Source organism: Mesoplodon densirostris, chromosome 8, assembly GCF_025265405.1.
Source record: "Mesoplodon densirostris isolate mMesDen1 chromosome 8, mMesDen1 primary haplotype, whole genome shotgun sequence".
NCBI classification, from domain to species: domain Eukaryota; kingdom Metazoa; phylum Chordata; class Mammalia; order Artiodactyla; family Ziphiidae; genus Mesoplodon; species Mesoplodon densirostris.
In genome coordinates, this window is record NC_082668.1 from 39,662,590 (window position 1) to 39,687,320 (window position 24,731).

The following is a 24,731-nucleotide window of genomic DNA, read 5'->3' on the forward strand; positions in this document are numbered from 1 at the left end:
AACCTTTCACTTTGATAATCTGGATTTAGGTGCTACTTACGTATCTTCCGTCCATTAATCCCATACTCCTAGGTGTGGAAGCCGGATCATGAAGATTTAACCCCACTGATGTGGCTGATGCTTACTAGGATGAACTTGCTGAGTTAGTGAGCCCTGTTTAACCTTAGCAAAGGGGGATTTTCTTGAAGGGGGCATGGTAGAGAGTAGGGTTTTTCATGAAATTACACTTTTCTTACAGAAAAGAATATTTTAAAAATGTGAAAATATACTAAAGTAAATATAATCTGTTTATTCTTTTTTATAAATAAATTTTTTATTTATTTATTTTTGGCTGCATTGGGTCTTCGTTGCTGTATGCGGGCTTTCTCTAGTTGTGGCAAGTGTTGCGGTGTGCAGGCTTCTCATTGTGGTGGCTTCTCTTGTTGCGGAGCATGGGCTCTAGGTGCACGGGCTTCCGTAGTTGTGGCTCACGGGCTCAGTAGTTGTGGCTTGCGGGCTCTAGAGCACAGGCTCAGTAGTTGTGGCGCACAGGCTTAGTTGCTCTGCAGCATGTGGGATCTTCCCAGACCAGGGCTTGAACCCGTGTCCCCTGCATTGGCAGGTGGATTCTTTTTTTTTTTTTTTTTTTGCGGTACGCATGCTTCTCACTGTTGTGGCCTCTCCCGTTGCGGAGCACAGGCTCCGGACGCACAGGCTCAGCGGCCATGGCTCATGGGCCCAGCCACTCCGCGGCATGTGGGATTTTCCCAGACCGGGGCACAAACCCGTGTCCCCTGCATCGGCAGGCGGACTCTCAACCACTGCGCCACCAGGGAAGCCCGGCAAGTGGATTCTTAACCACTGCGCCACCAGGGAATCCCCTCTACTGTTTATTCTAAATTCCATTAAGTGGTTTGTATAATTCTGCTCAAGTTATTTAAAAAGTTTAAATATTAGAGAAAGGATCCATAGTGTGAAACATGGAATTGACGTCAGCTCAAGCCTCTTCCCTCTACCAATGGAATTTTTTTTTTATATTCATTATAGCTCCTTTGGCTTATGAGCCATTTTCTACTCTTGCTATGATATATGAGGACCAAGGTGACATGGAGAAATCACTGCAGTTTGAGTTGATTGCTGCACATTTAAATCCCAGTGACACTGAAGAATGGGTTAGATTGGCAGAAATGTCCCTGGAACAAGACAATATTAAGCAGGCTATTTTTTGCTACACAAAAGGTAATAAAAGTGTTTTTCTCGTTTTCTTTGATAAGACGTTATATAATAGGTTTTTTGATCAATGTACTTGCTCTTCTGGGGTGATGTTAGCTGAAATATATTTATTCCTTATATTCTGTTATACCAGAGGTAAGTATTTGGGCTCCCTGTATTTTCATGTTTATCAGTGACTTTCTTTATATTGTGAGCTAATACTGCACAAAAGTTGGTTGAAGAACAGGACCTTCAGTTTCCCACCAAGATGAGTGTTGTTTCTAAGCTGTTCCTTGAGGGCTAATATTAGACTTAAGTGACCAAATGGAGATTAATATGGAGATTTCAGGTTCTATTTGGTCTTAGATCAAGCCTAGTCTAGAGTTCCTGTGAAGGTAGATTTATTCCAGAATAACCCACTTGGTTGTTTTGGAGAATTAGTTTAGAGTGTTTAATAGATTTTCTGAAAAGAAGGTGGGTCACACCCAGGTACCATGAATCCCTTTTTATGATAAATCTATTATTTATATTCCTTTTTTTCTTTTTAGCACTTAAATATGAACCTACTAATGTCCGTTATCTGTGGGAGCGATCAAGCCTTTATGAACAGATGGGAGATCACAAAATGGCAATGGATGGTTATAGGCGTATTTTAAACCTTTTGTCTCCGTCTGATGGAGAACGATTTATGCAATTGGCTAGAGATATGGCAAAGTAAGTTCAAAGTGAAATATATATAAATGCCCTCATTAATCATCTTATTTTAGAAATCGAAGCATATATTTGATGTGAATATACTTTTTATTGAGGTTCAGTGAAGTGTTTTGCTTCTTGTATTTCATATTGTGCTTAAATATAGAGGTTTTCCCCCCCAGTACTTTTCTGTTTCCAAGTCAACTGTGTGATTGTTTAGAAAAATTAGGATATATGATTATCTTTCACATGCTCAGAAGTTTAAAAATGGAGCATGTTCTGAAAGGATGACTAGGTTCCCAGGTTTTCATAATTTAGTTGAAGTTATGTACATTTGCAGTAATGTTAAATTATTGCAAATGTGCTATTGAAATGTTTGTGCTCTGAGATCTTCTGTAATCATTTTATCTTGAGCCTGTACTAGAATAACATTTTAAGATGAAAATTTTTCTTTAGATTTGGCACATGCTACTGACTATGGTATATATTTTATGCTAAAATATGCCCAACTACATTCTCTTCTCTGATATGCTGTGCAGCAAAATAAAGCAGGGAACATTCTGGCTACATAATGCCTTGTATGCTTTCTCTTCTAGGATGTCTACTATTTCAGCCTAGGGTTAACCATGTTAATCTATGATCTGGGTATTTTAGGTTAACCCTTTTAATTCCATGGCCATTGTCATGAAGATGCTTAGCCGTGTAATCACTCACTGTGCTCCCAAAGATGGGCTATGTAGGAATACTGGAAGTGTTTTTAGGAAATTTGTTGAGGGGAGGCAACCCTTAATTGATCCCTGATGTATATGAAGAGCATTGAGGATCTTCCCAGGTTACTTTCTTTTTAGTCAAATCTTTGGCTGTCATACTGGTTAGCCCAGTAGGCTTCTACTTTATGAATTGTTAGATGGCCTATGAGAATAAATTTGTTTTCCACTTGTATTTATAATCTTGTCAGGAAAGGGTGGTAATGAAGAATTCTGCCACTGCCATAGAAGTCTTTCCTACATGGAATTCTGTTACTATAACTTCTGATTGATTAGACTTTCTCTCAGTCCTTACTTTCCCTCCAGAAATAATTATTGAATATAAATTAGGTATTAGGTAGGCACTGTACAGGGTCCCAGGAGATTCAGGATTGAATGAGTTTTAACATTTCCTGCTGTTTTGGAGCTTACATTCTAGTTGGGGGAGACAGGCAGTAAGCAAATAAACAACTAAATATGTAGTATGTCAGATGTTGGTAAGTGATATTAAGAAAAATGAAGCAGGGAAGGGAGATAACTTGAGGAATAGGAGTGAGTTATTTTAAATAGGGGGATTAGAGAAGGACTTAATTCTTTATGTTATGGTCATACTGACCTGAAAGTGAACCAAAGGAGATATGGGAATAGATATTAGGGAAGAGTATTATAGGCAAAGGAAATAAATGATAAGTACAAAGGTATGCTCAGGGAACAACATGGAAGCTGAGGAGGGTTTAGGGGGAACGCAGGAAGGGGTAATGTTAGAGAGGTATCAGGAAAAGATCCCTCGGCCTTTGTGGGTCATTATAAGGTCTCTGACTTTTAATCTGAATGAGTTTGGAAGCCATTGGAAGGTTTTGAGTAGAAGAGTGACTTGATCTGACTTAAATTTTAAATGCATCAATTTTGGCTGCTCTTTTGAGAATAGATTGAGTAATGGTAAGGATAGAGCAGGGGGGAACAGTTAGAAAATTATTGTAGTAATTTATGGAAGGGATAATGTAGCTTGGACCAGGGTAAAAGCCATAGGAGGTGGTAAGAAATAACCAGATTCTGGGTGTATTTTGGAGGCTGAGCTCTAAGGATTTTCTGATGTACTGGGTATGAGGGAAGGGGTGTGTGTGTGTGTGTGTGTGTGTGTGTGTGAGAGAGAGAGAGAGAGAGAGAGAGAGAGAGAGAGAGAGAGAGAGAGATGGGGGGAGGGGGCAGGAGGAGGGGAAACAGAGAAGGAAAGTGTTCTGAGAACTAAACCCTGAGGCACTACAGTGTTTAGAAGTCAGGAAGATGAGGAGGAAACAGCAGGGAGACTGTAAGGAAATGGACAGTGAAGTTGGAGGAAACTAGGAGAACATGATATTCTAGACTTTTTTACTGAAGGAAGCACTTCAAGGAGGAGGGATGGCCATCTGTGTGAAATACTGCAAGTAGATCACATAAAATTAGGACTAAGTATGAACATTGGAGATGGGTTGGGGGAGTCTGGGGGATAGGCAGCTCTTTGGAGAAATTTATTAGGGGAGCAGAAGAATGGGGAGGTAATTGGAATGGGTTGTAGGGACAAGAGATCATTTTTAAGTTGGGAAAAATTACAGTATATTTGTATTCAGGTGGGAATGGTCTACAGCCAAGGGACATATTGAAGATTCACGAGAGAAGGGACAATTGCTTGACTGATATCCTTGAATAGATTGGAGGGAATGGGATCTAGTTGAGGTTTGGCCTTATGATAAAAGGAGAAGGCAGAAGATATGGCCATGGGTATGGGTAAGTAGGTAGATGTGTTGGGAGTATGTGGGATGTCTGATTTGATTCTCTTTGTAAAATAAGAAGTGAGGTCATCAGCTGAGAGTGAGGATGGGTGACTTGTGGGTTTGGAGAGGAGAAGATGTGAAATAGCTGTCTGGGTCCTTAAGGACTTGCTACCGCACAGACCAGAAGCATTCTGAGAGCCTGTCACAAATGTAGAATCTCAACCCTGCCCCAGCACTACTGGATCAGAATATGCCTTTTTATAAGATTCCCAGTTGACTTATGTGCACATTCAAGTTTGAGAAGTACTGGACTGGTAACTGTAGTAAGATTGCTGACCAGCACCATGGGCCCACTTGAGGCTAGTGGTCATTAATTTAGAGTTTAGTGAGCATGGGCAGCTGGGCAGCTGGTGGTGAAGGCATGTTTGGATTAACCAGGGTGGGAGTTTTATCAGGTGATTTTGATAAAGGGAGAGAAGAGCAGGAGAGATGAGATGTGCAATGGAATAATTATAATGTTGGATCACAGAGAAGGAGGAAACTGAGGACAGGAAGGGTGCAGAGACAGTGAAAAAGTGGTAGGATCGATGCTTTGTAGATCCCATTGAGGTAGGAGAGTTGTTGGTATTGCATTACAGAGGAAGTGAGCTAGAACGATATGAAGTAGCTCTGGGAGACTGAGATGCTTAATGTTATGACATTACACATTTTTCTCTGGATCAGCTCTGATTATGATTTTAAAGAAGAGTTTTTTTCCTCCTCCCAAACTTTAAGAAGATGAAAATCATAGTTAATAATTAGAGGGTCTGTGTAAGAAAATGAATTTTATAATCTGAATTAAATAAGCTCTCATCCATTTTGCCATTAATTTTTTAGGAGTTACTATGAAGCCAATGATGTTATTTCAGCTATTAACATAATTGAAGAAGCTTTCTCAAAGCACCAGGGCCTAGTCTCCATGGAAGATGTTAACATTGCAGCTGAACTATACATTTCTAATAAACAATATGACAAAGCTTTGGAGGTAGGAACACTTACGTGTTTCTCTGTTAGGTTTTGAACACGTTTCTGTGTTCTAGAAATTCTTACAAATTGACAATTCCCCATTTTAGTTATATATATTAAATTACTTATATTTTAAATTATATATTTAAAGTCTGTATGGGCACATTTAGATTTTATAATAGTCCTGTATGAAATGTAAAATGTAGTTACCATATAATAAAAGCTATTGCCGTTATCATAGGTACTAGATATGTCTGTCTTTCAGGGTAGCAGGACTCAGCAGCCAGACTAATTGCTATGATTCATTTCTTAATCTGTTGGGAAAATTAGATTGGTTTCATATAGAGAAATTATGTATTTTCAGTTAAGCATTAGTTAATATGATATAAAATGTTAATGTATCACAGTGGTTCCCTATTTTAAAGAGACATACTGTTGCTTTTTATAGCCTATTTATGTTTTGTAAGGATTATTTGAATTAACTACAAATCTTTGCATTGTGAAAAGGTTTTTCATACATACCTGTCGTATTATTTCCTTTTCTTCCCCCATTCTTTTAGGTAATTACAGATTTTTCTGGAATTGTGCTAGAAAAAAGAACTACAGAAGAAGGCACTTCAGAAGAGAATAAAAGTTGTAGTTTCCTCTGCATAGGAGAGTGTGCGTAATCCTCTCTTGTTCATAATGTGGCATTTTGAAATTGATAGTTAGTGTTCTCATAACAAGTTTTCCCAAGGAACATTTTTTCGTAACAGAGATTCCATACCGTTTTCTTGTGAGTATTCACTCACAGGTAATCTTAAAAAAAAAAAAAGTGTTTTCAGTCCCTTTTATTTCTCAATACATCCATTTGAACTTGGCATTTGTCATTGACCGAGGGTCTTGATAGTGCTCTGTGAATAAAGAATGAATTACCGAGCAACTTATCAAAAACCTTTAGACTGAAGCAGTTTACTTTTCAAAAAGGGCTTAAAATGCTCTCTACTAATTTATTTCAAACTTAAGCATTGAAAAAATTCTACTTGAAACATAAGCATGCACATAAAATGCTACTTCAGACTTAAGCACACTATTTTACTTTATCCCTTTCTCAGCCTCTTTGTAGTGAAGACTAAAAAGAGGCTTTTGAATTCGAGAAGAAAAAGAGAAAGTTCATGTATCCGTATTTGTCACTTTTGTTTTTTAGTTCTTTGTAGTTTTGATAGAAGGTGTGGGAGTTTATGTAGGTTTTCAGTAAGTGGTTAAGGTATTAGGAAAAGAATAGGAAGGATAATTGCTACCAAAGGACAGACCGAAAGAGGTGTAAGAACCTAGAACTAGAGTTGGCCAAACTTAGAATTGACTGTAGAATCATTTGCTTTGAGTGAAGTAAATGAGATCTTGCCTAGAAGGTACAGTTTGCTTCATTTGCCCCACTTTCTAAGATTACATATAGGAACTTTTTGTCTGTCTGTCTAATCCACAGCTGGTGAGAATGTTTCCTGCACTATACCGGATGGTGTGCCAATAGATATCACAGTGAAGTTGATGGTCTGCCTTGTACATCTCAACATCCTTGAACCACTTAATGTAAGTAACATTAAGATTTGTACTTAAGATACTTTAGATCAAATCTACAATGTTTAGATAACAAGAAATTTTAAGTTGACCCTAGATTTCATATTAATAACCAGGAAGTCACAGTAAACATCAGATTATTTTGTGTGAATGTCTTTTAAAAGCTAAGTGTTGGGGCTTCCCTGGTGGCGCAGTGGTTGAGAGTCCGCCTGCCGATGCAGGGGACACGGGTTCGTGCCCCGGTCTGGGAAGATCCTACATGCTGCGGAGCAGCTGGACCCGTGAGCCATGGCCGCTGAGCCTGCACGTCCGGAGCCTGTGCTCCGCAACAGGAGAGGCCACAACACTGAGAGGCCCGCGTACCACAAAAAAAATAAATAAATAAAATAAAAATCACACCTCTTTAAAAAATAAAAAAATTTAAAAAGATAAAAAATAAAAGCTAAGTGTTTGGAAGTGGGCTTATGATAATTTGTTTTTCTTTTAAAATGAGAATAATCCAGAGATCAGAATGTGGGATCGAGCCTTTTAGACAATTGGCAGTTTCTGACAGCTGTTCTCTTTTGCCGACTTTGGACTAAGTTCATTGAATAAAAAAATGTATTGGGCATCTACTTTGCAGACCTTAGGATAAAGTGTTGTATATAATATACAAATCCCTGTCCTCATGGATCTTTTGTTTTAATGGGATTAGATAATAAATAAAATAAATACATAAAATATAGGATGTTAGTTGGTGATCAGTGTTCTGGAGAAAAATCAGAGAAGAATAGGGAATGCTGGGGGTGGGAGGAGTTACAGTTTTATTAAATTGGTCAAGAAGAGCCTCCCCTGAAAAGTGACATTTGATTAATGACGTGAAGGAAGTGACGAAGTAAGCCAGGCAGGTACCGGAGGAAACAGCTTTCCAGAAAATCAGCAAACACAGAGGCCCTGAGGTCTGGGCAGTATTGACTTGCCAGAGGAAGAGCACAGCAGGGCAGTGTTGCCCTAGCTCCTGCAATGCCTGCCTCGTAACAGGTCTTCGGAAGCAGTGTGCTGAATGAGTGAATGACGGCACTATGAATTCTTTTTAATAGAGACTCAGAAATGAATTTAAAAAGTGATTACTTAAAGCTGTTTTTATTAAGCCTTTCTCCTCTTAGATTTGCCTCAGATAACTTGTACATATGTTAAAACGAGAAATATAAGTAGATGAGTCTACTTGTAATGACTGTTTGACTTCCGGCTGTTAATTGTTGTGTTGGGGTCCAGCCTCTCTTGACAACACTCGTGGAACAGAATCCCGAAGACATGGGAGACCTCTATCTCGATGTTGCTGAAGCTTTTCTGGATGTTGGTGAATATAATTCTGCACTTCCCCTCCTTAGTGCGCTAGTCTGCTCTGAAAGATATAACCTCGCAGTGGTTTGGCTTCGGCATGCAGGTAATACATTTTTGTAGGAAGGAGAAGTTTTAATCACATAAGCAGGCAAGAACTTATTTCCCCAAGATGGTAATAATTATTATAAAATGTTAATGTCTTAGTGAAGGTATTTCTGGTTTCAGGGCAGTTTTTTGAAAGTATTTTAAGTTGTCTTGGTTTACCGCTAAATGATTTTCCCTCACTAATGCATTGGAGGAATGATTCACTTAATGGTACCGGAGTGAAGTAGAAAGACTTAACATATCCCCGTTAAAAATACCTTAAATACCTGTCTTTTACCTGTCTTAACCACAGGCTCTGGTTTCTAGTAATAGATTGTCAGACTTGGGATGCAATCTAATTTTTGAAGAGCTTTTAAGGATTTATATTTCATGTTATTTTGAGGAAAAAGTTAATATATTTTCAATGTTATTTGAGCTGAAAATATGGTCAAGATTGGATTTTATATGTCATTTTATTTCCACAGTAATCTGAAATAAATCATTTAGAGTAGGAAAAGCAGCTTGGGAAAAACAACTAAATCTCTTACAGAAATGTATGAAAGCCAAAAATATTCTCATAGGATTTCCTATTGACTCAACATAAGATGCATTAAAGTTTGAATAGTCTTTGTTTCCAATATTGCATGATGGCAGAAAGTTTTAATATTTTCTTAAAATATTACATAATGGCAGAAAATCCTCTATAACTAGAGTAGCATTGATTGATATTCTGGGATATTTTGACACATATCACAGATATGAAATGTCAAAGAGAGCACTTAATGATTAAGATAGCACGTTACTATTTGGATGCGTGAACATGAATACAAATGTAATATAAAAGTTACAGTATTTGTAGGTTTTGAATTTTAAAGACATGAGCCGGGAATTGAAGTTTTTATTGCCTTCCATAAGGCTGTGGTATTTATACTGCTCCTGTTACTAACAGTAGACATTTAAAAATCCTCTTTAATTATGATCATGATACTGATAAATGCTTTTTCCATGTTGAGCCTGTGTAGTTTGAGATGAGTGGAAGGTAAAACCTCAGAATCATCTAAAAATCATAAAGAAATTTGGAACAGTAGATAAGAAAGATCATTAGAGGAATTTAATGCTTGTAACATAATCACAAAATATCTTTTAAAGTGAGAAGTGAAAAATAATGAGAAATTCCATCACGATGATCCATCCACATTTAGTAGTCTTCCATTATTACCAAAGTTTAACCTAAAGATAGTGATCAGGAGATATATGAGAAATCTGAGATTTGAGAAAACAATTGGAGGCAAAATACCATCTTATAGGAGATCATTGCAGTGAAAAGGAAAGAGGTGAAAGGGCTTAGATTAGTGAGTGCTGTGGCTATTAGGGTGGAAAGAAGAAATGCTTACCAGGAATTCATCTTCAAGTTCAAATGATAGGACTTAATGATTGATTGGCATAAAGTGTGAGGAATAAGGCCCAGTAGCCTCACTTCTGAGAAAATCATCCTGAGGAAATAATTGAGTGAGGTGAGGGGAGGTGGTTTATATTGGAGATCACAAAACTCAGGAGCCTGGCACGTAACAAAAGTGAATAAAGTAGGTAAGTGAGAGGCCCAGGGCAGGGTGAGAACTGGAGACACCCGTTTAAAGGGTGCTGCTGTTTCTCAGCATGGCTGATGCACCAAGTGGGAATGAAGGGACTCGCTGTTGCCAAATCCAGATTTTTCAAAAGAATCCAGTAACTTGGATTTCATAAAAAATCCTAGCTTTTAAGAATGTAGACAATGCACTGTTTTTAACAGCACTGTGGCCTAACAAAGCATATCTGTAGGTTAAACTGGGCTGCCAATTTGTGAACTCTGGCTTATATACCTGAAGATATTTACTGTGGTGTTATTTATTAGAGTAAAAATTTGGCAATAAGCTAAATGTCAAATAATATGGTTAAGTAAATAAGCAATTTAATTGAGTATTATAATCAGTCAGAATGCCAATGAAGGCATGGGAAAATGTTGAAAGCATAATAGTAAGTGAATAAAGCAGAATACCAAATTGAGTGTGTGTGTGTAATATACATACATACATATATATATATATATATATATATACTGATTACATCCTTGTAGCATAGATAGAGATTAGAAGGGATAATTGTTTTAAAGTACTGGAAATATGCATATATTTCTTTCTTGTTATAATTTTTTTGTATTGCTATAATTTTTTAAAATGGAGAAATAATTTTGACCCGCTTACAAATCTGTAGTTCATATTAATGCTTTATTTTAACATCATTTTAGAATGCTTAAAGGCCTTAGGCTATATGGAGCGTGCTGCCGAAAGCTATAGCAAAGTGGTTGATCTGGCCCCCCTCCATTTGGATGCAAGAATTTCACTTTCCACCCTTCAGCAGCAGCTGGGCCGTCCTGAGAAAGCTCTGGAAGCTCTGGAACCAATGTATGATCCAGATACTTTAGCACAAGATGCAAACGCAGCACAGCAGGTAGGCCATGTAACATAAAAAGAAGTTTTTCTTGGTGGATTATGTTTTAAAACTTTCTCCTCGGTTAAGGATGTCCCTACAGCTTATATCCAAGTTTTATTTTAGTGTATTAAATTCAGTGTTCTTGAAAAAGTGATTTTGAGTCTTAAGTTACAGCAACTTAACATTATAATTGTTAATGTTATAATTTATAGTTTCTAAAACATTGGATTTTAATTATTGTGAGAGATCATAAAGCAAACGTTCTTAAGGTTTGGTTTCTAAGGCAAAATTTTTCTATGCAAACAAAACAATTTACAACAAAGGAATCTTGTCACACTTATTATCATGTGCTTATTTACTTAGGAACTGAAGTTGCTGCTTCAACGTTCTACTCTATTGTTTTCACAAGGCAAAATGTATGGTTATGTGGATACCTTGCTTACCATGTTAGCCATGCTTTTAAGGGTAGGTAATGATCTTTCTTTATTTTAGCCTTGTTGACTTTTTAAATGTTTAGAATTTGGTTTAAACATAGATTACAGCCATTTTGTAACTCTCTTTTACTCTGTTAAACTTAAACTTTTTAAAGTGAAAGTCAGATAAAAGAAGACTTAGAGATTAATGGTATATAATTGAAAGTTCTACATGATAGTATAAACTTTACTATAGATTGTACAATAAAATCTTTGCTAGTACATATTTAGAAAAATGAGAACCATCATGGTATCAGTTATTGGCTCTGTAGACACTGCTACGTGCCAAAATTGTTCACTTTGCAAAAATGTTTTCCGGATATGACATCCTTTCTGAGTCTGCCTTTTTTGCAGCGAGGTGGCTCTGTGTGTGTGTGTGTGTGTGTGTGTGTGTGTGTGTGTTATAAACTTAATATGAATTGCTTTCTTTTTCCTTACTAAGGTGAGTAGTGTGACCCAGATTCCTTTGTTAAGGAAAAAATAAGTCTATTCATTCTGTTCTAGGCGTTTATATGCACAATGACTGGTGTTTTTTTTGCCTTACTAAAGAAGCTTTCAGGCACACCTGTGACACTTGTTTCCCATAGATTTTCTCTAAAAAATTATGTGACTAAAAAATCTCAATTATCATCTTTAATTCAGGTAGCAATGAATAGAGCCCAAGTCTGTTTGATATCTAGTTCCAAATCTGGAGAGAGGCATCTCTACCTTATTAAAGTGTCAAGAGACAAAATATCAGACAACAATGACCAAGAGTCAGCAAATTGTGATGCAAAAGGTAATTACCTTCATTTGCTTTATTGCACAAAACTTGGCTGAGTTGGAAAAAAAACTCATGAAGTAATACTTGACAATAATCTAATTGAAAATATACCTTTTTTGAATAAAATGATATTTTCTAATCTAGATCCCTCAGGTAAAATAAACTCTTTTGGTGTTTTTAAAAAAGAAAGAAAGGCTGTATGTAAATACTTCCGTTTTAAAAAATTAAAAGGCAGGCATCTGCTTAGATCCTTCTCTGAAAAAACTAAAACAATCTTTTAATTTTGACTTTTTAAGAGGAAAATATACCCTGTTTTAAGAAATTTGTGATGATTAGATGATAATACAGATTGCTTTATTTGTCTAGTCACTTCAATTACATATATTCCATTCTCTGTTAAACTTATTTTTGACAAATGTAGCAAGTCATAAAAAGTCTGAAAATAAGTTGCTTTGACCCAATCTCAAGTCATGTGACTTTGCAAGCCATCTATTTTTAGCTGAAAAAGGATCAAGTATGTTGGGTGAGGTTATTAGTCAGAGAACTTTGGAAGAGACCTAGGCTATAAACTAGAGATATCAATCTGGCAGAAAATTTTTTCATTGTTAATCAGGTCCACAGATACTAATTAAATCATTGTTTACTGACATGGCAGTGTGCAACGGACAGGGTTTTAGAATCCAGAAGAGCTGAATCTCTGTTAAGCACAATATAAGGACATAAGCAAGATGTCACGGGGGAAGAGAGTCAGAGGATAGGAGTGTGGGCTCAACTGCTCACAATCTAGCCTCAGAGCCCTGCCCTCTCTCCAGTTTATTGATTCTGGGCTTATCCCAGTGGCTTCTGCCTCTGCACACATTATTTTGGACTGTATTTCCTTAACATATGTTTCTCTGTATCTGATCCTGGCTGTTTTCTCTTTCAGTATTTCCTCATTTCAGGTCCATTGTTGGTTTTTCTTAAGCTCATAAGGTTTTTGTTTTGTCAGTTAGTTTCATCATGGTGGGGATCACATTACACCAGTGCATCATGGTAGGATTATCTACGGCTCTTTATGTTACATGAATCTTTGTACTGATTTTTTTCACTCAACATTTTCTCATGTTCTGTTCTCTTTGTAGCTGTTATATTTAAGGAGTGTGTAATATTCCATTGGATAGCAGTTCCATAATTTAATCATTTCCATATTATTTTTTGATTATATGGTTGCTTTTGATAATTTTCTTTTCTAAATAATACCATAGTGAGCATCCTCATGCCTATAGATTTATCCATATTTCTGACTAGTTGTTTAGGATAGATTCCCAGGAAGAGAATTACTGGATCAAAGACAGTAAAAAAATTTTATGGCTTTTGGTATTTTTCAAGGGCTATAAAGGGAGGTTTCTTACAGGCAACTAAGGAAGAGAAGATTTGTTAAGTATGAATTTGAAGTCCTTTGCTTAGCAAATATTTGAATGCCTTGTAGGTGCAGAATCCCATATCTGACCTCAATCATGGAAAGCACACTCGCCCTGGAGGAGCATATATTCTAGCTAGCACTGAGAAACACAAATGAAGTAGCTGGACTTTACAATCAGAAATGAGAATTACGTAGGACTGCAGGTTGTTAGGCAGGCAGAGCAGAGGGGGGTCATGTTGTGGGAGTGGAAACAAGCAGCTCCCTCCTTCTCATCATTGTCAGAAGAATGTTGGCAAGAATTCAGTCCCATAGAGCCATGGTTATGAAATTTAACCGTAAAATTGGTCATGTGAATTTTCTTTCTAATACTCCTATTTCTGGAAGTGCAGTGTCCTAACTGATTTTCATTGGTCTCATTTTAGCAATATTTGCTGTACTCACGAGTGTTTTGGCAAAAGATGACTGGTGGAACCTTCTTTTGAAGGCCATATACTCCTTATGTGACCTATCCCGATTTCAGGAGGCTGAGTTACTTGTGGATTCTTCATTGGAATATTACTCATTTTATGAGGACAGGCCAAAACGCAAAGAGCTAGAATACTTTGGTCTCTCTGCTGCAATTCTGGACAAAAATTTCAGAAAGGCATATAACTATATCAGGTGATTTTCCAATAACTTATTTTAATTAGATTCTTTGATGGAGCATGTATATTTACTTTGACATAGTTTCTCATGTCCAAGATTTAATAAGCTGTTTTATTTTAACTCTTGTCACTTACAGATTAATTTGTTCATTGATGATTCTCAGAAGCAGTATATGAGAGCATGCATTCCCATTTACTTAACCTTTTGTGCCTCAGTCTCCCCATTTATTGTGATAAAACAGGCATCATAATATTACCACCTTATAGGATTACTGTGAGAGTTAAGTGAGTTGTTGTATGTAACGCCTTTTAACAATGTCTGATATACATTATTATTACGCAGTGTTCATCGTTCTGCAGCTATGAGAGTGGGCTGGGAGAGAAAAGGTGAAACTTAAACCTCTTGATTCTGTTTTGTGGTTTAAAAGTTTTGTTGAAAAGCAGAAACAAGATGTAGAAGCACTACACCCCCCTTGTTGGGGGCGGTGCATTTCAGTGTTGGTGGGACAGCACTGAAAGGTTTCAGTGTTAAAAATCAGGAAGATTTTTCTTTTTACATTATTTTTTACCCTCACCTTCTTTCTGCAATTTTAGGATAATGGTAATGGAAAATGTCAATAAACCCCAGCTCTGGAACATTTTCAATCAAGTTACCATGCATTCCCAAGATGTACGACATCACCGCTTTTGTCTCCGTTTAATGCTGAAAAACCCAGATAATCATGCCCTGTGTGTCTTGAATGGACACAATGCATTCGTATCTGGTAGTTTTAAGCATGCACTTGGTGAGTGTCCTGGCATATGACTTTGTCTCCTTCCCTCTGCCTTGGTTTCTTTATCTCTGAAATGGAGATAATAATTGGACCTACCTTGTAGATTATTGTGGAAATTAAATGAGTTAATATAAAGTACTTAAAATAATGCCTGGCACATATAGTAAGTGGCTATAAGTGTTCTCAGTAATTATAATAATTAGTATTTATTTTTCTTATGATGCTTTGGTTTCAAAAGGTTAAAGTAGGTCTTTAAAGTAGGACTTTTTTTTTAATGGTTTTTTAAATTAATTAATTAATTAATTAATTAATTTTGGCTGCGTTGGGTCTTTGTTGCTGCATGCGGGCTTTCTCTAGTTGCAGCAAACGGGGGCTACTCTTCATTGCAGTGCATGGGCTTCTCACTGCAGTGGCTTCTCTTTGTTGTGGAGCACAGGCTTCAGTAGTTGTGGCACAAGGGCTTAGTTGCTCTGCGGCACATGGGATCTTCCCGGACCAGGACTCAAACCTGTGTCCCCTGCATTGGCAGGTGGATTCTGAACCACTGTGCCACCAGGGAAGTCCGAAAGTAGGACTTTAAAGCTCAACAACTCTCCCTGCTGAGGCTTGTTCGTTCTCAAAATAATTTTCATTAATTATGGATGCTTTGCTACCTGATTCTAATTTGCTATAGTAACAAAGAGGAACTTAAGATTTGCTGATAGTTCATTCCTTTAGGACTACAGTCCCGAACCTTTTTGGCACCAGGGACCAGTTTCATAGAAGACAATTTTTCCACGGACCAGGGGTGGGGAGGGGTGGAGGGGGATGGGGGTGGGGATGGTTTGGGGATGATTCCAGTGCATTACATTTATTGTGCACTTTATTTCTATCATTATTACATTGTGATGTATAATGAGATAATTATACAAATCACCATAATGCAGAATCAGTGGGAACCCTGAGCTTGTTTTTGCTTGCCACTCACTGATAGAGTTTTGATATGAGTCTGCATCAGTTGACTTATTATGGTCTCTGTGTAGTCAAACCTCTCTGCTAATGATAATCAGTATTTGCAGCCGTTCCCCAGCACTAGCATCACTACCTCAGCTCCACCTCAGATCATCAGCGATTATGTTCTCATAAGAAGCATGCAACCTAGACCCCTCGCATGCACAGTTCACAGTAGGGTTCGTGCTCCTATGAGAATCTAACGCTGCCACTGATTTGACAGGAGACGGAGCTCAGGCAGCAATGGGAGCGATGGGGAGTGGCTGTAAATACAGATGAAGCTTCACCTGCTCGCCTGCCGCTCACCTCCTGCTGTGTGGCCTGGGTCCTAACGGGCCATGGATGGGTTGGGGATGCCTGCTTTAGGAGACAAGTCTTTGGTTTTTTTGCCTTTATTTATTTATTTACTTACTTATTTACATATACATATATCTTCTTTTTCAAATTTTTTTCCCATTTAGGTTATTACAGAATATTTTTTTAATATTTCTTTGTTTTATTTATTTATTTTTCTTTTTAATTTTTTTGGCTGCATTCGGTCTTAGTTGCGGCACACAGGCTCTGCGTTGTGGTGTGCGGGCTTCTCTCTAGTTGTGGTGCATAGGCTCCAGGGCATGTGGGCTCTGTAGTTTGTGGCACACAGCCTCTCTCGTTGAGGTGAGCAAGCTCAGTGGTTGTGGTGCATGGGCTTATTTGCCCCACAGCATGTGTGGGATCTTAGTTCCCTGACCAGGGATCGAACCCATGTTCCCTGCATTGGAAGGTGGATTCCTTACCACTGGACCACCAGGACAGTCCCCTATTACAGAATATTGAGTAGAGTTCCCTGTGCTATACAGTAGGTCCATGTTGGGTATCTATTTCAAATATAGTAGTGTGTATATGTCAATCCCAAAGTCTCAATTTCTGCTTTGGTAACCATAAGTTCGTTTTCGAAGTCTGTGAGTCTGTTTCTGTTTTGTAAATACATTCATTTGTATCTTTTTTTTTTAGATTCCACATATAAGCAATATCATATGATATTTGTCTTTCTGTGTCTGACTGACTTAGTATGATAATCTCTAGGTCCATCCATGTTGCTGCAAATGGCATTATTTCATTTTTTTTAAAGACTGAGTAATATTCCATTGATTTGTACCACATCTTTATCCATTCATCTGTCAATAGACATTCAGGTTGCTTCCGTGTCTTGGCTATTGTAAACAGCACTGCAATGAACATTAGGGTGCGTGTATCTTTCCAAACATGGTTTTCTCCAGATATGTGCCGAGGAGTGGGATTGCTGGATCATATGGTAGTTCTATTTTTAGTTTTTTAAGGAATCTACATATTGTTCTACATAGTGGCTGCACCAATTTACATTCCCACCAACAGTGTAGGAGGGTTCCCTTTTCTCCACACCCTCTTCAGCATTTATTGTTTGTAGACTTTTTTGATGATGGCCATTCTGACTGGTGGGAGACAAGTCTTTATATTAAGATTTATTTACATAGCTCTTACTAATTCTAATTAAACTCAGGGAAAATTTAATCATTTATAGGAAATTTCTGTAATAAGGAATCAGGAGCAAACAAGTAGAAAAATACCTAACCAAAAGTTTAGGTGAGACATGTATCTCCTGCTGCCTGAAAGCTAGTGTTGCCAAGTTCACTTCTGAATATACTGTGATTTTGGCTGTTTAATACTTTCATGTGTCTTAGTGTATGGCTGCTATTTTTATAGTTGTTCAGCCAGTAATCTTGAACATCAGACACTGAAACTTTCCTTCATTGTGTATGCTTTTTTGGAATTGTTAGTTTAATATTAAGAAAATATAAAATAGAGATTTTATTTTCCTATATTTAGAAACTTTTACACTACACAAAAATAGGAAGTCCAAATGGCAGGCTACCATCTGTGCTGCTAAAGAGATTTTACAGTGCTGTTCCTTCTGGAATAGAAGTTTTCTTATCTATATGATAAGTTAGAGATCATACCTTTATAAGAAAAATTTGCTTAAATTCCTCTATCTCGTACAGTTAGGCATTTGATATGAGACAATTATATATATAGAATACATGGAATTCACAGAACCATGAATTCTTATTTTATCATTAGATACATTTAGCTCTTCTCAGGAAAAACAACGTAGTTGCTACATTTGGGAAAATAAAACCCATAACCTAAAAAACAAAAAAAACTGTTTCTTTTTCTCACCTCCATGATCCATCACATTTGAATTTATAAGATAGGTCTCAATTAATTTTATGAAAGAATTCACCAAAAGACACATTCCCCCATTGGCTTTTAAAAAGATTTAAGGTCATAAGATATATTTATGATCACAGTTGATACATTGTTTATTTTGGAAGTACTATTCTACGTGGAAATGTCTTAACTGTACCTTTAAAAAGTTACTTTTATACTCATTTAATCTTCATGGTCAGGATATGTTCATGGGTAAATCCTAATTTTGTTATATGTTATATATTATTTTAAAATTCAAATTAATATGCACCTGGTTGATAATTTTTAATTTTTATTTATTTATTTTTGCCTGTGTTGGGTCTTCGTTGCTGCGCGCAGGCTTTCTCTAGTTGCGGCGAGTGGGAGCTGCTCTTCATTGCAGTGTGCGGGCTTCTTATTGCAGTGGCTTCTCTTTGTTGTTGAGCATGGGATCTAGGCGTGCAGGCTTCAGTAGTTGTGGCTCATGGGGTCTAGAGCACAGGCTCAGTAGTTATGGCGCACGGGCCTAGTTCTCTGCCACATGCCGGATCTACCCATACCAGGGCTCGAATCCGTGTCCCCTGCATTGGCAGGCAGATTCTTAACCACTGTGCCACCAGGGAAGTCACTGGTTGATATTTTAGAATGTACTCCTTGCATATGTTAAAGTAACAGTAACGTTTGTTTACCTTAAAATATATTAGAGTAAGTGTTGAAGAAACAAGGAACTATGTTTTTGTCCCACCATCTGACATCACTGTTCATTTTTCAGGACAGTATGTGCAGGCCTTTCGCACCCATCCCCATGAACCTCTCTATAGCCTCTGTATAGGCCTAACCTTTATTCACATGGCATCTCAGAAGTATGTATTAAAGAGACATGCTCTTATTGTGCAGGTAATTCATTTGGATTCCTCATTACTTGATTTTATGTTCTTTAAAAATGAATATACTTAATGCTTTTGTTACTCTGCTTCAAAAGTAGTACCTGCTTAGCGCACATGTTGGGAGTACCCAACACCTATCCCTATGTTCAGCACTCATGGACCAACATCTAGGGGTACTCCTGGCTAAGACTTATGCAACCGTGTAGAAAAGGGTGTGCAGCCAGATCATAAACGAAGAAAACACAGGCAGAATCTTAAGGAACCCTGTGCAGACTTCCTTATATTCTGGATCCTTAGAGGCTTCCAGTCTTCTGGGTCCTTAAGATTTTTTAATTAATTTAAAAAATATAATAATATATACATACAATAATGTATGACTACATGGCTGTGTGACTGTTTCCTTACATCATCACCACAATTTGCTCTTTTAAAGTCTTCTTAGTTCGTAAAGCAGTTTGAAATTACCTTTTTGTTTTCTTGTTTACTTTTTTACATAGCTTGTCTCCTCTAGTAAAAATATAAACTCCAAGAGATCAGAGATCTTATCTGTCTTGTTCACCCCTGTATCCTCAACACTTTTGCTTCTATTTCAGTTTTTATGTTTATATATTTGATGCATGTATATACCTATTTTTTAAGTAGTTAGTAAAGGAAAGAAAATGTTCTCTCTCAGATTTTTGTCTTTAAATTTCTCATTTTTAAATAAGAAGATAAGATATTTCTGAGATTGTCTGCTGTTACTTAACAGAGAACCGTGTTTTTCAGTGGAGTAGAGGTCATATTCATGTACTCAAATGGGTTCATTTATTGTGCAGAAAGTATGATTTGTTTACTGAGCATAATTTTTATTCCTAGAATGCATTAATTCTAAGGAATTCCTTAATTTTTATTATTAATTTATGAAGGAAAATTTGTGACTGTTTATTACATAGCAGATCACCCAGGAAATTGCATTTTATTTTCTGTATGTACAAATTAGTTGACTTACTCTTAACTCAGGTAATATATTTATTTAATTACTTACATCAGATACTTGCACCTTGCAACTTGAAACTTTCCGTGCGTGATAAAAGTTGAAGCTGCATTAAGGGAGAAAGTGAATACAAGAAGTGAAGAAGCAAGTTGCTTTTTGGACATTGACACACAGGGAGCCTGCATCATTACAGTTAGGCTCCGAAATAATCAGTTTCTCCATAAAACTATTGAGTCAGAAGTTTTCAGAGGGAAAAAAAACAAGTTTTTTAAGGTTAAGAGGTTATTAAGGTTCTGAGAGGTATATAAAAGGTACCATTTACCCAGAAAGGTTAGATATGTTCAAGTGAGTTTGCTCATGAGGATGAAACTTTCTGAATTGTCATTATAAGGGCTTGGATTTTATATTTTGGTCAAGCTTTTAGACATGTATCTCAAACCTAAAATTTTACTGGCCTCTAATGCCACAAAAGCCAACTTGAAACCATAAAAATATATATTCTGTGTGCTTATAGATTACAGACTTTTAACAGCTAGTTGTAACATTTGGCTTTGTTTTCTATGAATTCTTTTGTCTTTAGTTTAAAAAAATCTCTCTTTTACACCTTCAGAAGAGATACTGACTATATTGTGATATGACACTACACCACAGGCATATATTCTTTTAGGGTGGCACTGTCTTTCTGAAAAAAATGTTTGTACTCCTGTACCTGGCACATACTGTCAAATGAGTGAACTATTGAATTATTTATCTTTTTCTTTTTGGTAGGGCTTTTCCTTTCTTAATCGGTACCTCAGTCTACGTGGGCCTTGCCAGGAATCATTCTACAATTTGGGCCGTGGCCTTCACCAACTGGGGCTGATTCACCTTGCAATCCACTATTATCAGAAGGCCCTGGAGCTCCCTCCATTCATGGTAGAGGTATTGTATGATTTACTCTAAAAACTGAGGAGTCACCTCATTTCATCTATAGATAAGTTCAGTTAGCTCAATGGAGTCCAGACAGTGAAATTAACTGTAGCTCATATATTAAAATATATTTCCCCTTATTGAATGCACTTATTTAATTATGTTCAGCAACAAGTAATTCTTTGATATCCTGGCCTTAATGACCTGATCAGCAACGATGTGGCCATATATGACTTCTGGTTATGACCGTTTCAGTTATCCTAAGATAGCCCCTGTGGTTAACAGGTGTGAGATGGTAGACAGGAAGCCTGAATATTGAGTAATATAGCCATTATTCATTTCCAAGTTCAAAAGTGTAACTAACATACTTCTTTATAAAAATGAAAGACCAATATAAATGCAGTTTTGTTTAAGATAATGTAATGTAGGGTGAAGTGTTGCCAATACTATGATAGTCTGTGTTTAAAGCCTGATTTTTAATTTCTGAAGGAAAGTATGTTTTCACTGTGAATTGTTTTAAGCTGCGCTCATAATCCCCCATTCCCTCACAACTGTTTTCTATTACCCTTGTTCAACTTTAGCCATTAAGCAAATGATACATATTCTTATAGTTATGCTGATGAAATACATATACTTTTGTGTTCTTTATTTCATAAGTACTTTATGTATTGCTCCTTAAGCTTTATAGGTATCATTTTTCATTGTTGCAGATGTTTTTTCAGTTGACTACAAAATTTTGCATGGGGAAGATTAGGAACATAGATCTAATCTATTCCACTGAGTTCATTGCTTTGTTATTTAAGTAGAAAAAAAGGTAATAACACTCATAGGGTAATCATTATAATCAATTTGGTGTATGCCCTCCTAGACCTATTCTTTATATGCCTTTCTGTTATATAGTACAGGTATTTTTTTCCCATCTGGTCATTTGTGTTATGATTTTTTTTTGCATACAGAAGTTTTACATTTTTTATAAAGTCATACCAATATTTCTCTTTATAGTTTCTACTTTTGCTGTTATACTTAGAAGGGCCTTTCCTACCCAAGATTATATTATTGTGTTTTTCAACTGTATTTTTCTTTTATGGTTTCACTTTTTTACTCTTAAATCCTAATTCATCTACAGTTCATTCTGCCATGTCTTCTGGATGAGACTTTTTTCTTTAACTTATTGGTTACACATTTAAAAATATTTGATGATACAGTTACAGTAACAATTAACTGAATCAGCATTACCTGATAAAAATTTAAATCCAAGGTATATGTCTAGTTTTATAATTTTTTTTAGTAATATGAATTTTAATAGTTTTTTGAACACTTAAAAAACTATTTATTTGCCATAAAATTGTCCTGGTTGTCAGTTTGAAATATAACTCATTCATATATCTTTTCCCCCTAGGGTATGGAAGTTGACCAGTTAGACTTACGAAGAGATATTGCCTACAATTTGTCTCTCATATATCAGAACAGCGGGAATATTGGAATGGCTCAGAAGCTTTTGTATACTTATTGTTCTATATAAAGCCCCTCAGCTGGGAAAGCAGCTTGGGCAGCTGCTGTGCATGGACCAGTATTTTCTGTCTCAGGGCTTATTATTAACCCAAAAATGGACATGATAATTTCAGAATTATCTGTGTATTTCATTTTTAATATATGATAATGATTTTTGGTAGATATGCAAAATTATCATTCCTGCAAGAATTTTATATTGGTCTGTCATTTTTCCTTACCATTTTTGGTAAGTTGTCCCCCAAACTGAAATGGACAGTATTAGCCATTGAACCAGCATAGCATTGAATACACTATTTTTTTCACACCATTTATTCATTTGTGTATTTAATACTGTATATTAAACACCTACTATGTACCAGGCACTGTGATAGGTGTTTGGAATACAGTAGTAAGAAAGATATTACCTCTCAATACAGTTCTTTAAATACAGACCTTGAGCATATATTTATTTGAAAGAAATGTTTGCTACATTTCTACATATATCATTGTTGTCAGTCATCCATTTCTTAGTGCCCTGTTACTATTGCCATTAGTTTTTCAAATACACGGAAAAGGAGGTTGCTTAGTAGGGGAAAGACAGATTGGGACTGTCATGTCAGCACAATTATGTGATTCACTTAGTTCCTTGCAAACTTATTTTAAATGGTTATGTGGTAGGAAGACAAGTAATGGAGCTAATCTTTTACTTTTCACCTGCATGTATCTTAGCCATCCATAAAGACTGAGAGCTTGGAGGCTGGGCTTAATTCATAGTAAACTGCTCTGAGGCAAATACAAAAATGCATTATCAATGTTTGGCTTTCTGACCAAAAAAGAAAAAAGAAAAAAAGAAAAGGTGACTAGGTTCAATAGCCATGACCTGGTTTTCATTTCAAGATCACTAGGAATGTAATAGGAAGACTGGGGAATTGTATGTATGGAATAAGGTGTTACTGATGAAGTCAAAACAGATTAAAAACCTTTTACTTATCTCAAATACTACATATTCTTGGATCTAAGATAACAGTACTTGTTAGATATACTTGGTTTAATAAGAGCTTTTTTGAGTTTCTTTTTAGGGGGAAACAAATACTATAATAAATGTACATGTGGATTATAAGACCCAGTCCAACTGTGGGAGGAAAACAAGTATGAGACTTAGGATGAAAGAAGTACAGTGGGGGCTTTTTAGGAATTCTTACCACTGTTTACACTGTATACATGACTTTGTAGTTGAGAAGCAGAATTTGTATGTAATAAGTAAATGTATGGTGCACTCTGTGTGCATGTGTATATATAGAATTTAAATAAACTTTATTTTTGTAATTAAAGTTAATTGTTTCATATGCTTATATATATATTTTATTTCATGCCATTTGCAGGTAATGATAAAGTTGCCTGTGATAGAGTGATCAGGTAGATTTGTGTCCTGGAATCCTGTGGAGTTGAGTACTCTGTTCAGAATTTCTCTCTTGAATTAAACTCACTGTGCGGTAACTCCAATATCTGCTGAATAGCCTTGGAGGACACAATAAATCTCTCTAGCAGTCTTCTAAGGAAAAAAAGCTGATAATTGCATGAGTTTGTTTAACATTTAAAATCATAACTACCATTTGCTGAGTGTTTTTACTATGCTACTGTGTTCTAAGTACAGTGCAGGATATTTTAGATACATTAACTCTGATTCTGTCGGAGAATCACCTGCAAGGTAGGTGTTATTGTTATGATCATCCCCATCTTATTTATGAGAGATTAAATAGCATGTTCAGGATCACTAGCAAGCTACTCCTTGCTCAGAGAAGTTCCTTTGGAGGAACATACTTGCTACAGTTCAGAGTAACAACATAAAAATTGAGCATAAATTTACTTTAGAAAGAGGAAGGAGATGAGCAGTTATTTTTTCTATCCTCCAGGCCTTCTGCCTATTTTTTTAATTTAAAAAGTTTTTATTTTATTTTTTCTATTTTTTGAATTTAATTTTTATTTTATAGTTGATCTATAGACAATGTTGTGTTTTAGGTGTACAGCAAAGTGATTCAGTTATACGTGTACGTATATCCATTCTTTTTCAGATTCTTTTCTCATATACGTTTTTACAGAATATTGAGTATAGTTCCCTGTGCTATACAGTAGGTCCTTGTTGGTTATCTATTTTATATATAGTAGTGTGTATATGTTAATCCCAACTTCCTAATTTATCCCTCCCCCCACATGTCCCCATTGGTAACCATAAGTTGGTTTTCAGAGTCTGAATCTGTTTTTGTTTTGTAAATAAGTTCATTTGTATCCGTTTTTTAGATTCCACATATAAGTGATATCATACGATATTTGTCTTTCTCTGTCTGATTTACTTCACTTAGTATGATAATCTCTAGGTCCATTCATGTTGCTGCAAATGACAT

At 36.4% G+C, this 24,731-nt stretch overlaps 1 protein-coding gene across 2 annotated transcripts in view; it reads left to right on the forward strand.

Moving 5' to 3' along the window:
* The window catches only part of GTF3C3 (general transcription factor IIIC subunit 3), a 30,435-nt gene extending 6,836 nt beyond the window's left edge, over positions 1–23,599 (forward strand). The window contains exons 5-18 of one of the 2 annotated variants that reach the window (XM_060106155.1): positions 1,027–1,218; positions 1,740–1,905; positions 5,258–5,405; positions 5,947–6,046; positions 6,852–6,955; positions 8,198–8,369; positions 10,635–10,837; positions 11,183–11,284; positions 11,935–12,070; positions 13,880–14,117; positions 14,696–14,886; positions 18,842–18,966; positions 20,698–20,844; positions 22,238–23,599. In XM_060106155.1, coding sequence (XP_059962138.1) covers positions 1,027–1,218; positions 1,740–1,905; positions 5,258–5,405; positions 5,947–6,046; positions 6,852–6,955; positions 8,198–8,369; positions 10,635–10,837; positions 11,183–11,284; positions 11,935–12,070; positions 13,880–14,117; positions 14,696–14,886; positions 18,842–18,966; positions 20,698–20,844; positions 22,238–22,360 — 2,147 coding nt within the window. In that variant the 3' untranslated portion in view covers positions 22,361–23,599. Of the gene's footprint in view, positions 1–1,026; positions 1,219–1,739; positions 1,906–5,257; positions 5,406–5,946; positions 6,047–6,851; positions 6,956–8,197; positions 8,370–10,634; positions 10,838–11,182; positions 11,285–11,934; positions 12,071–13,879; positions 14,118–14,695; positions 14,887–18,841; positions 18,967–20,697; positions 20,851–22,237 lie in introns of both variants that reach the window. The other variant, XM_060106154.1, reaches the window with a different exon arrangement.
* Positions 23,600–24,731: the final 1,132 nt, after the last annotated feature.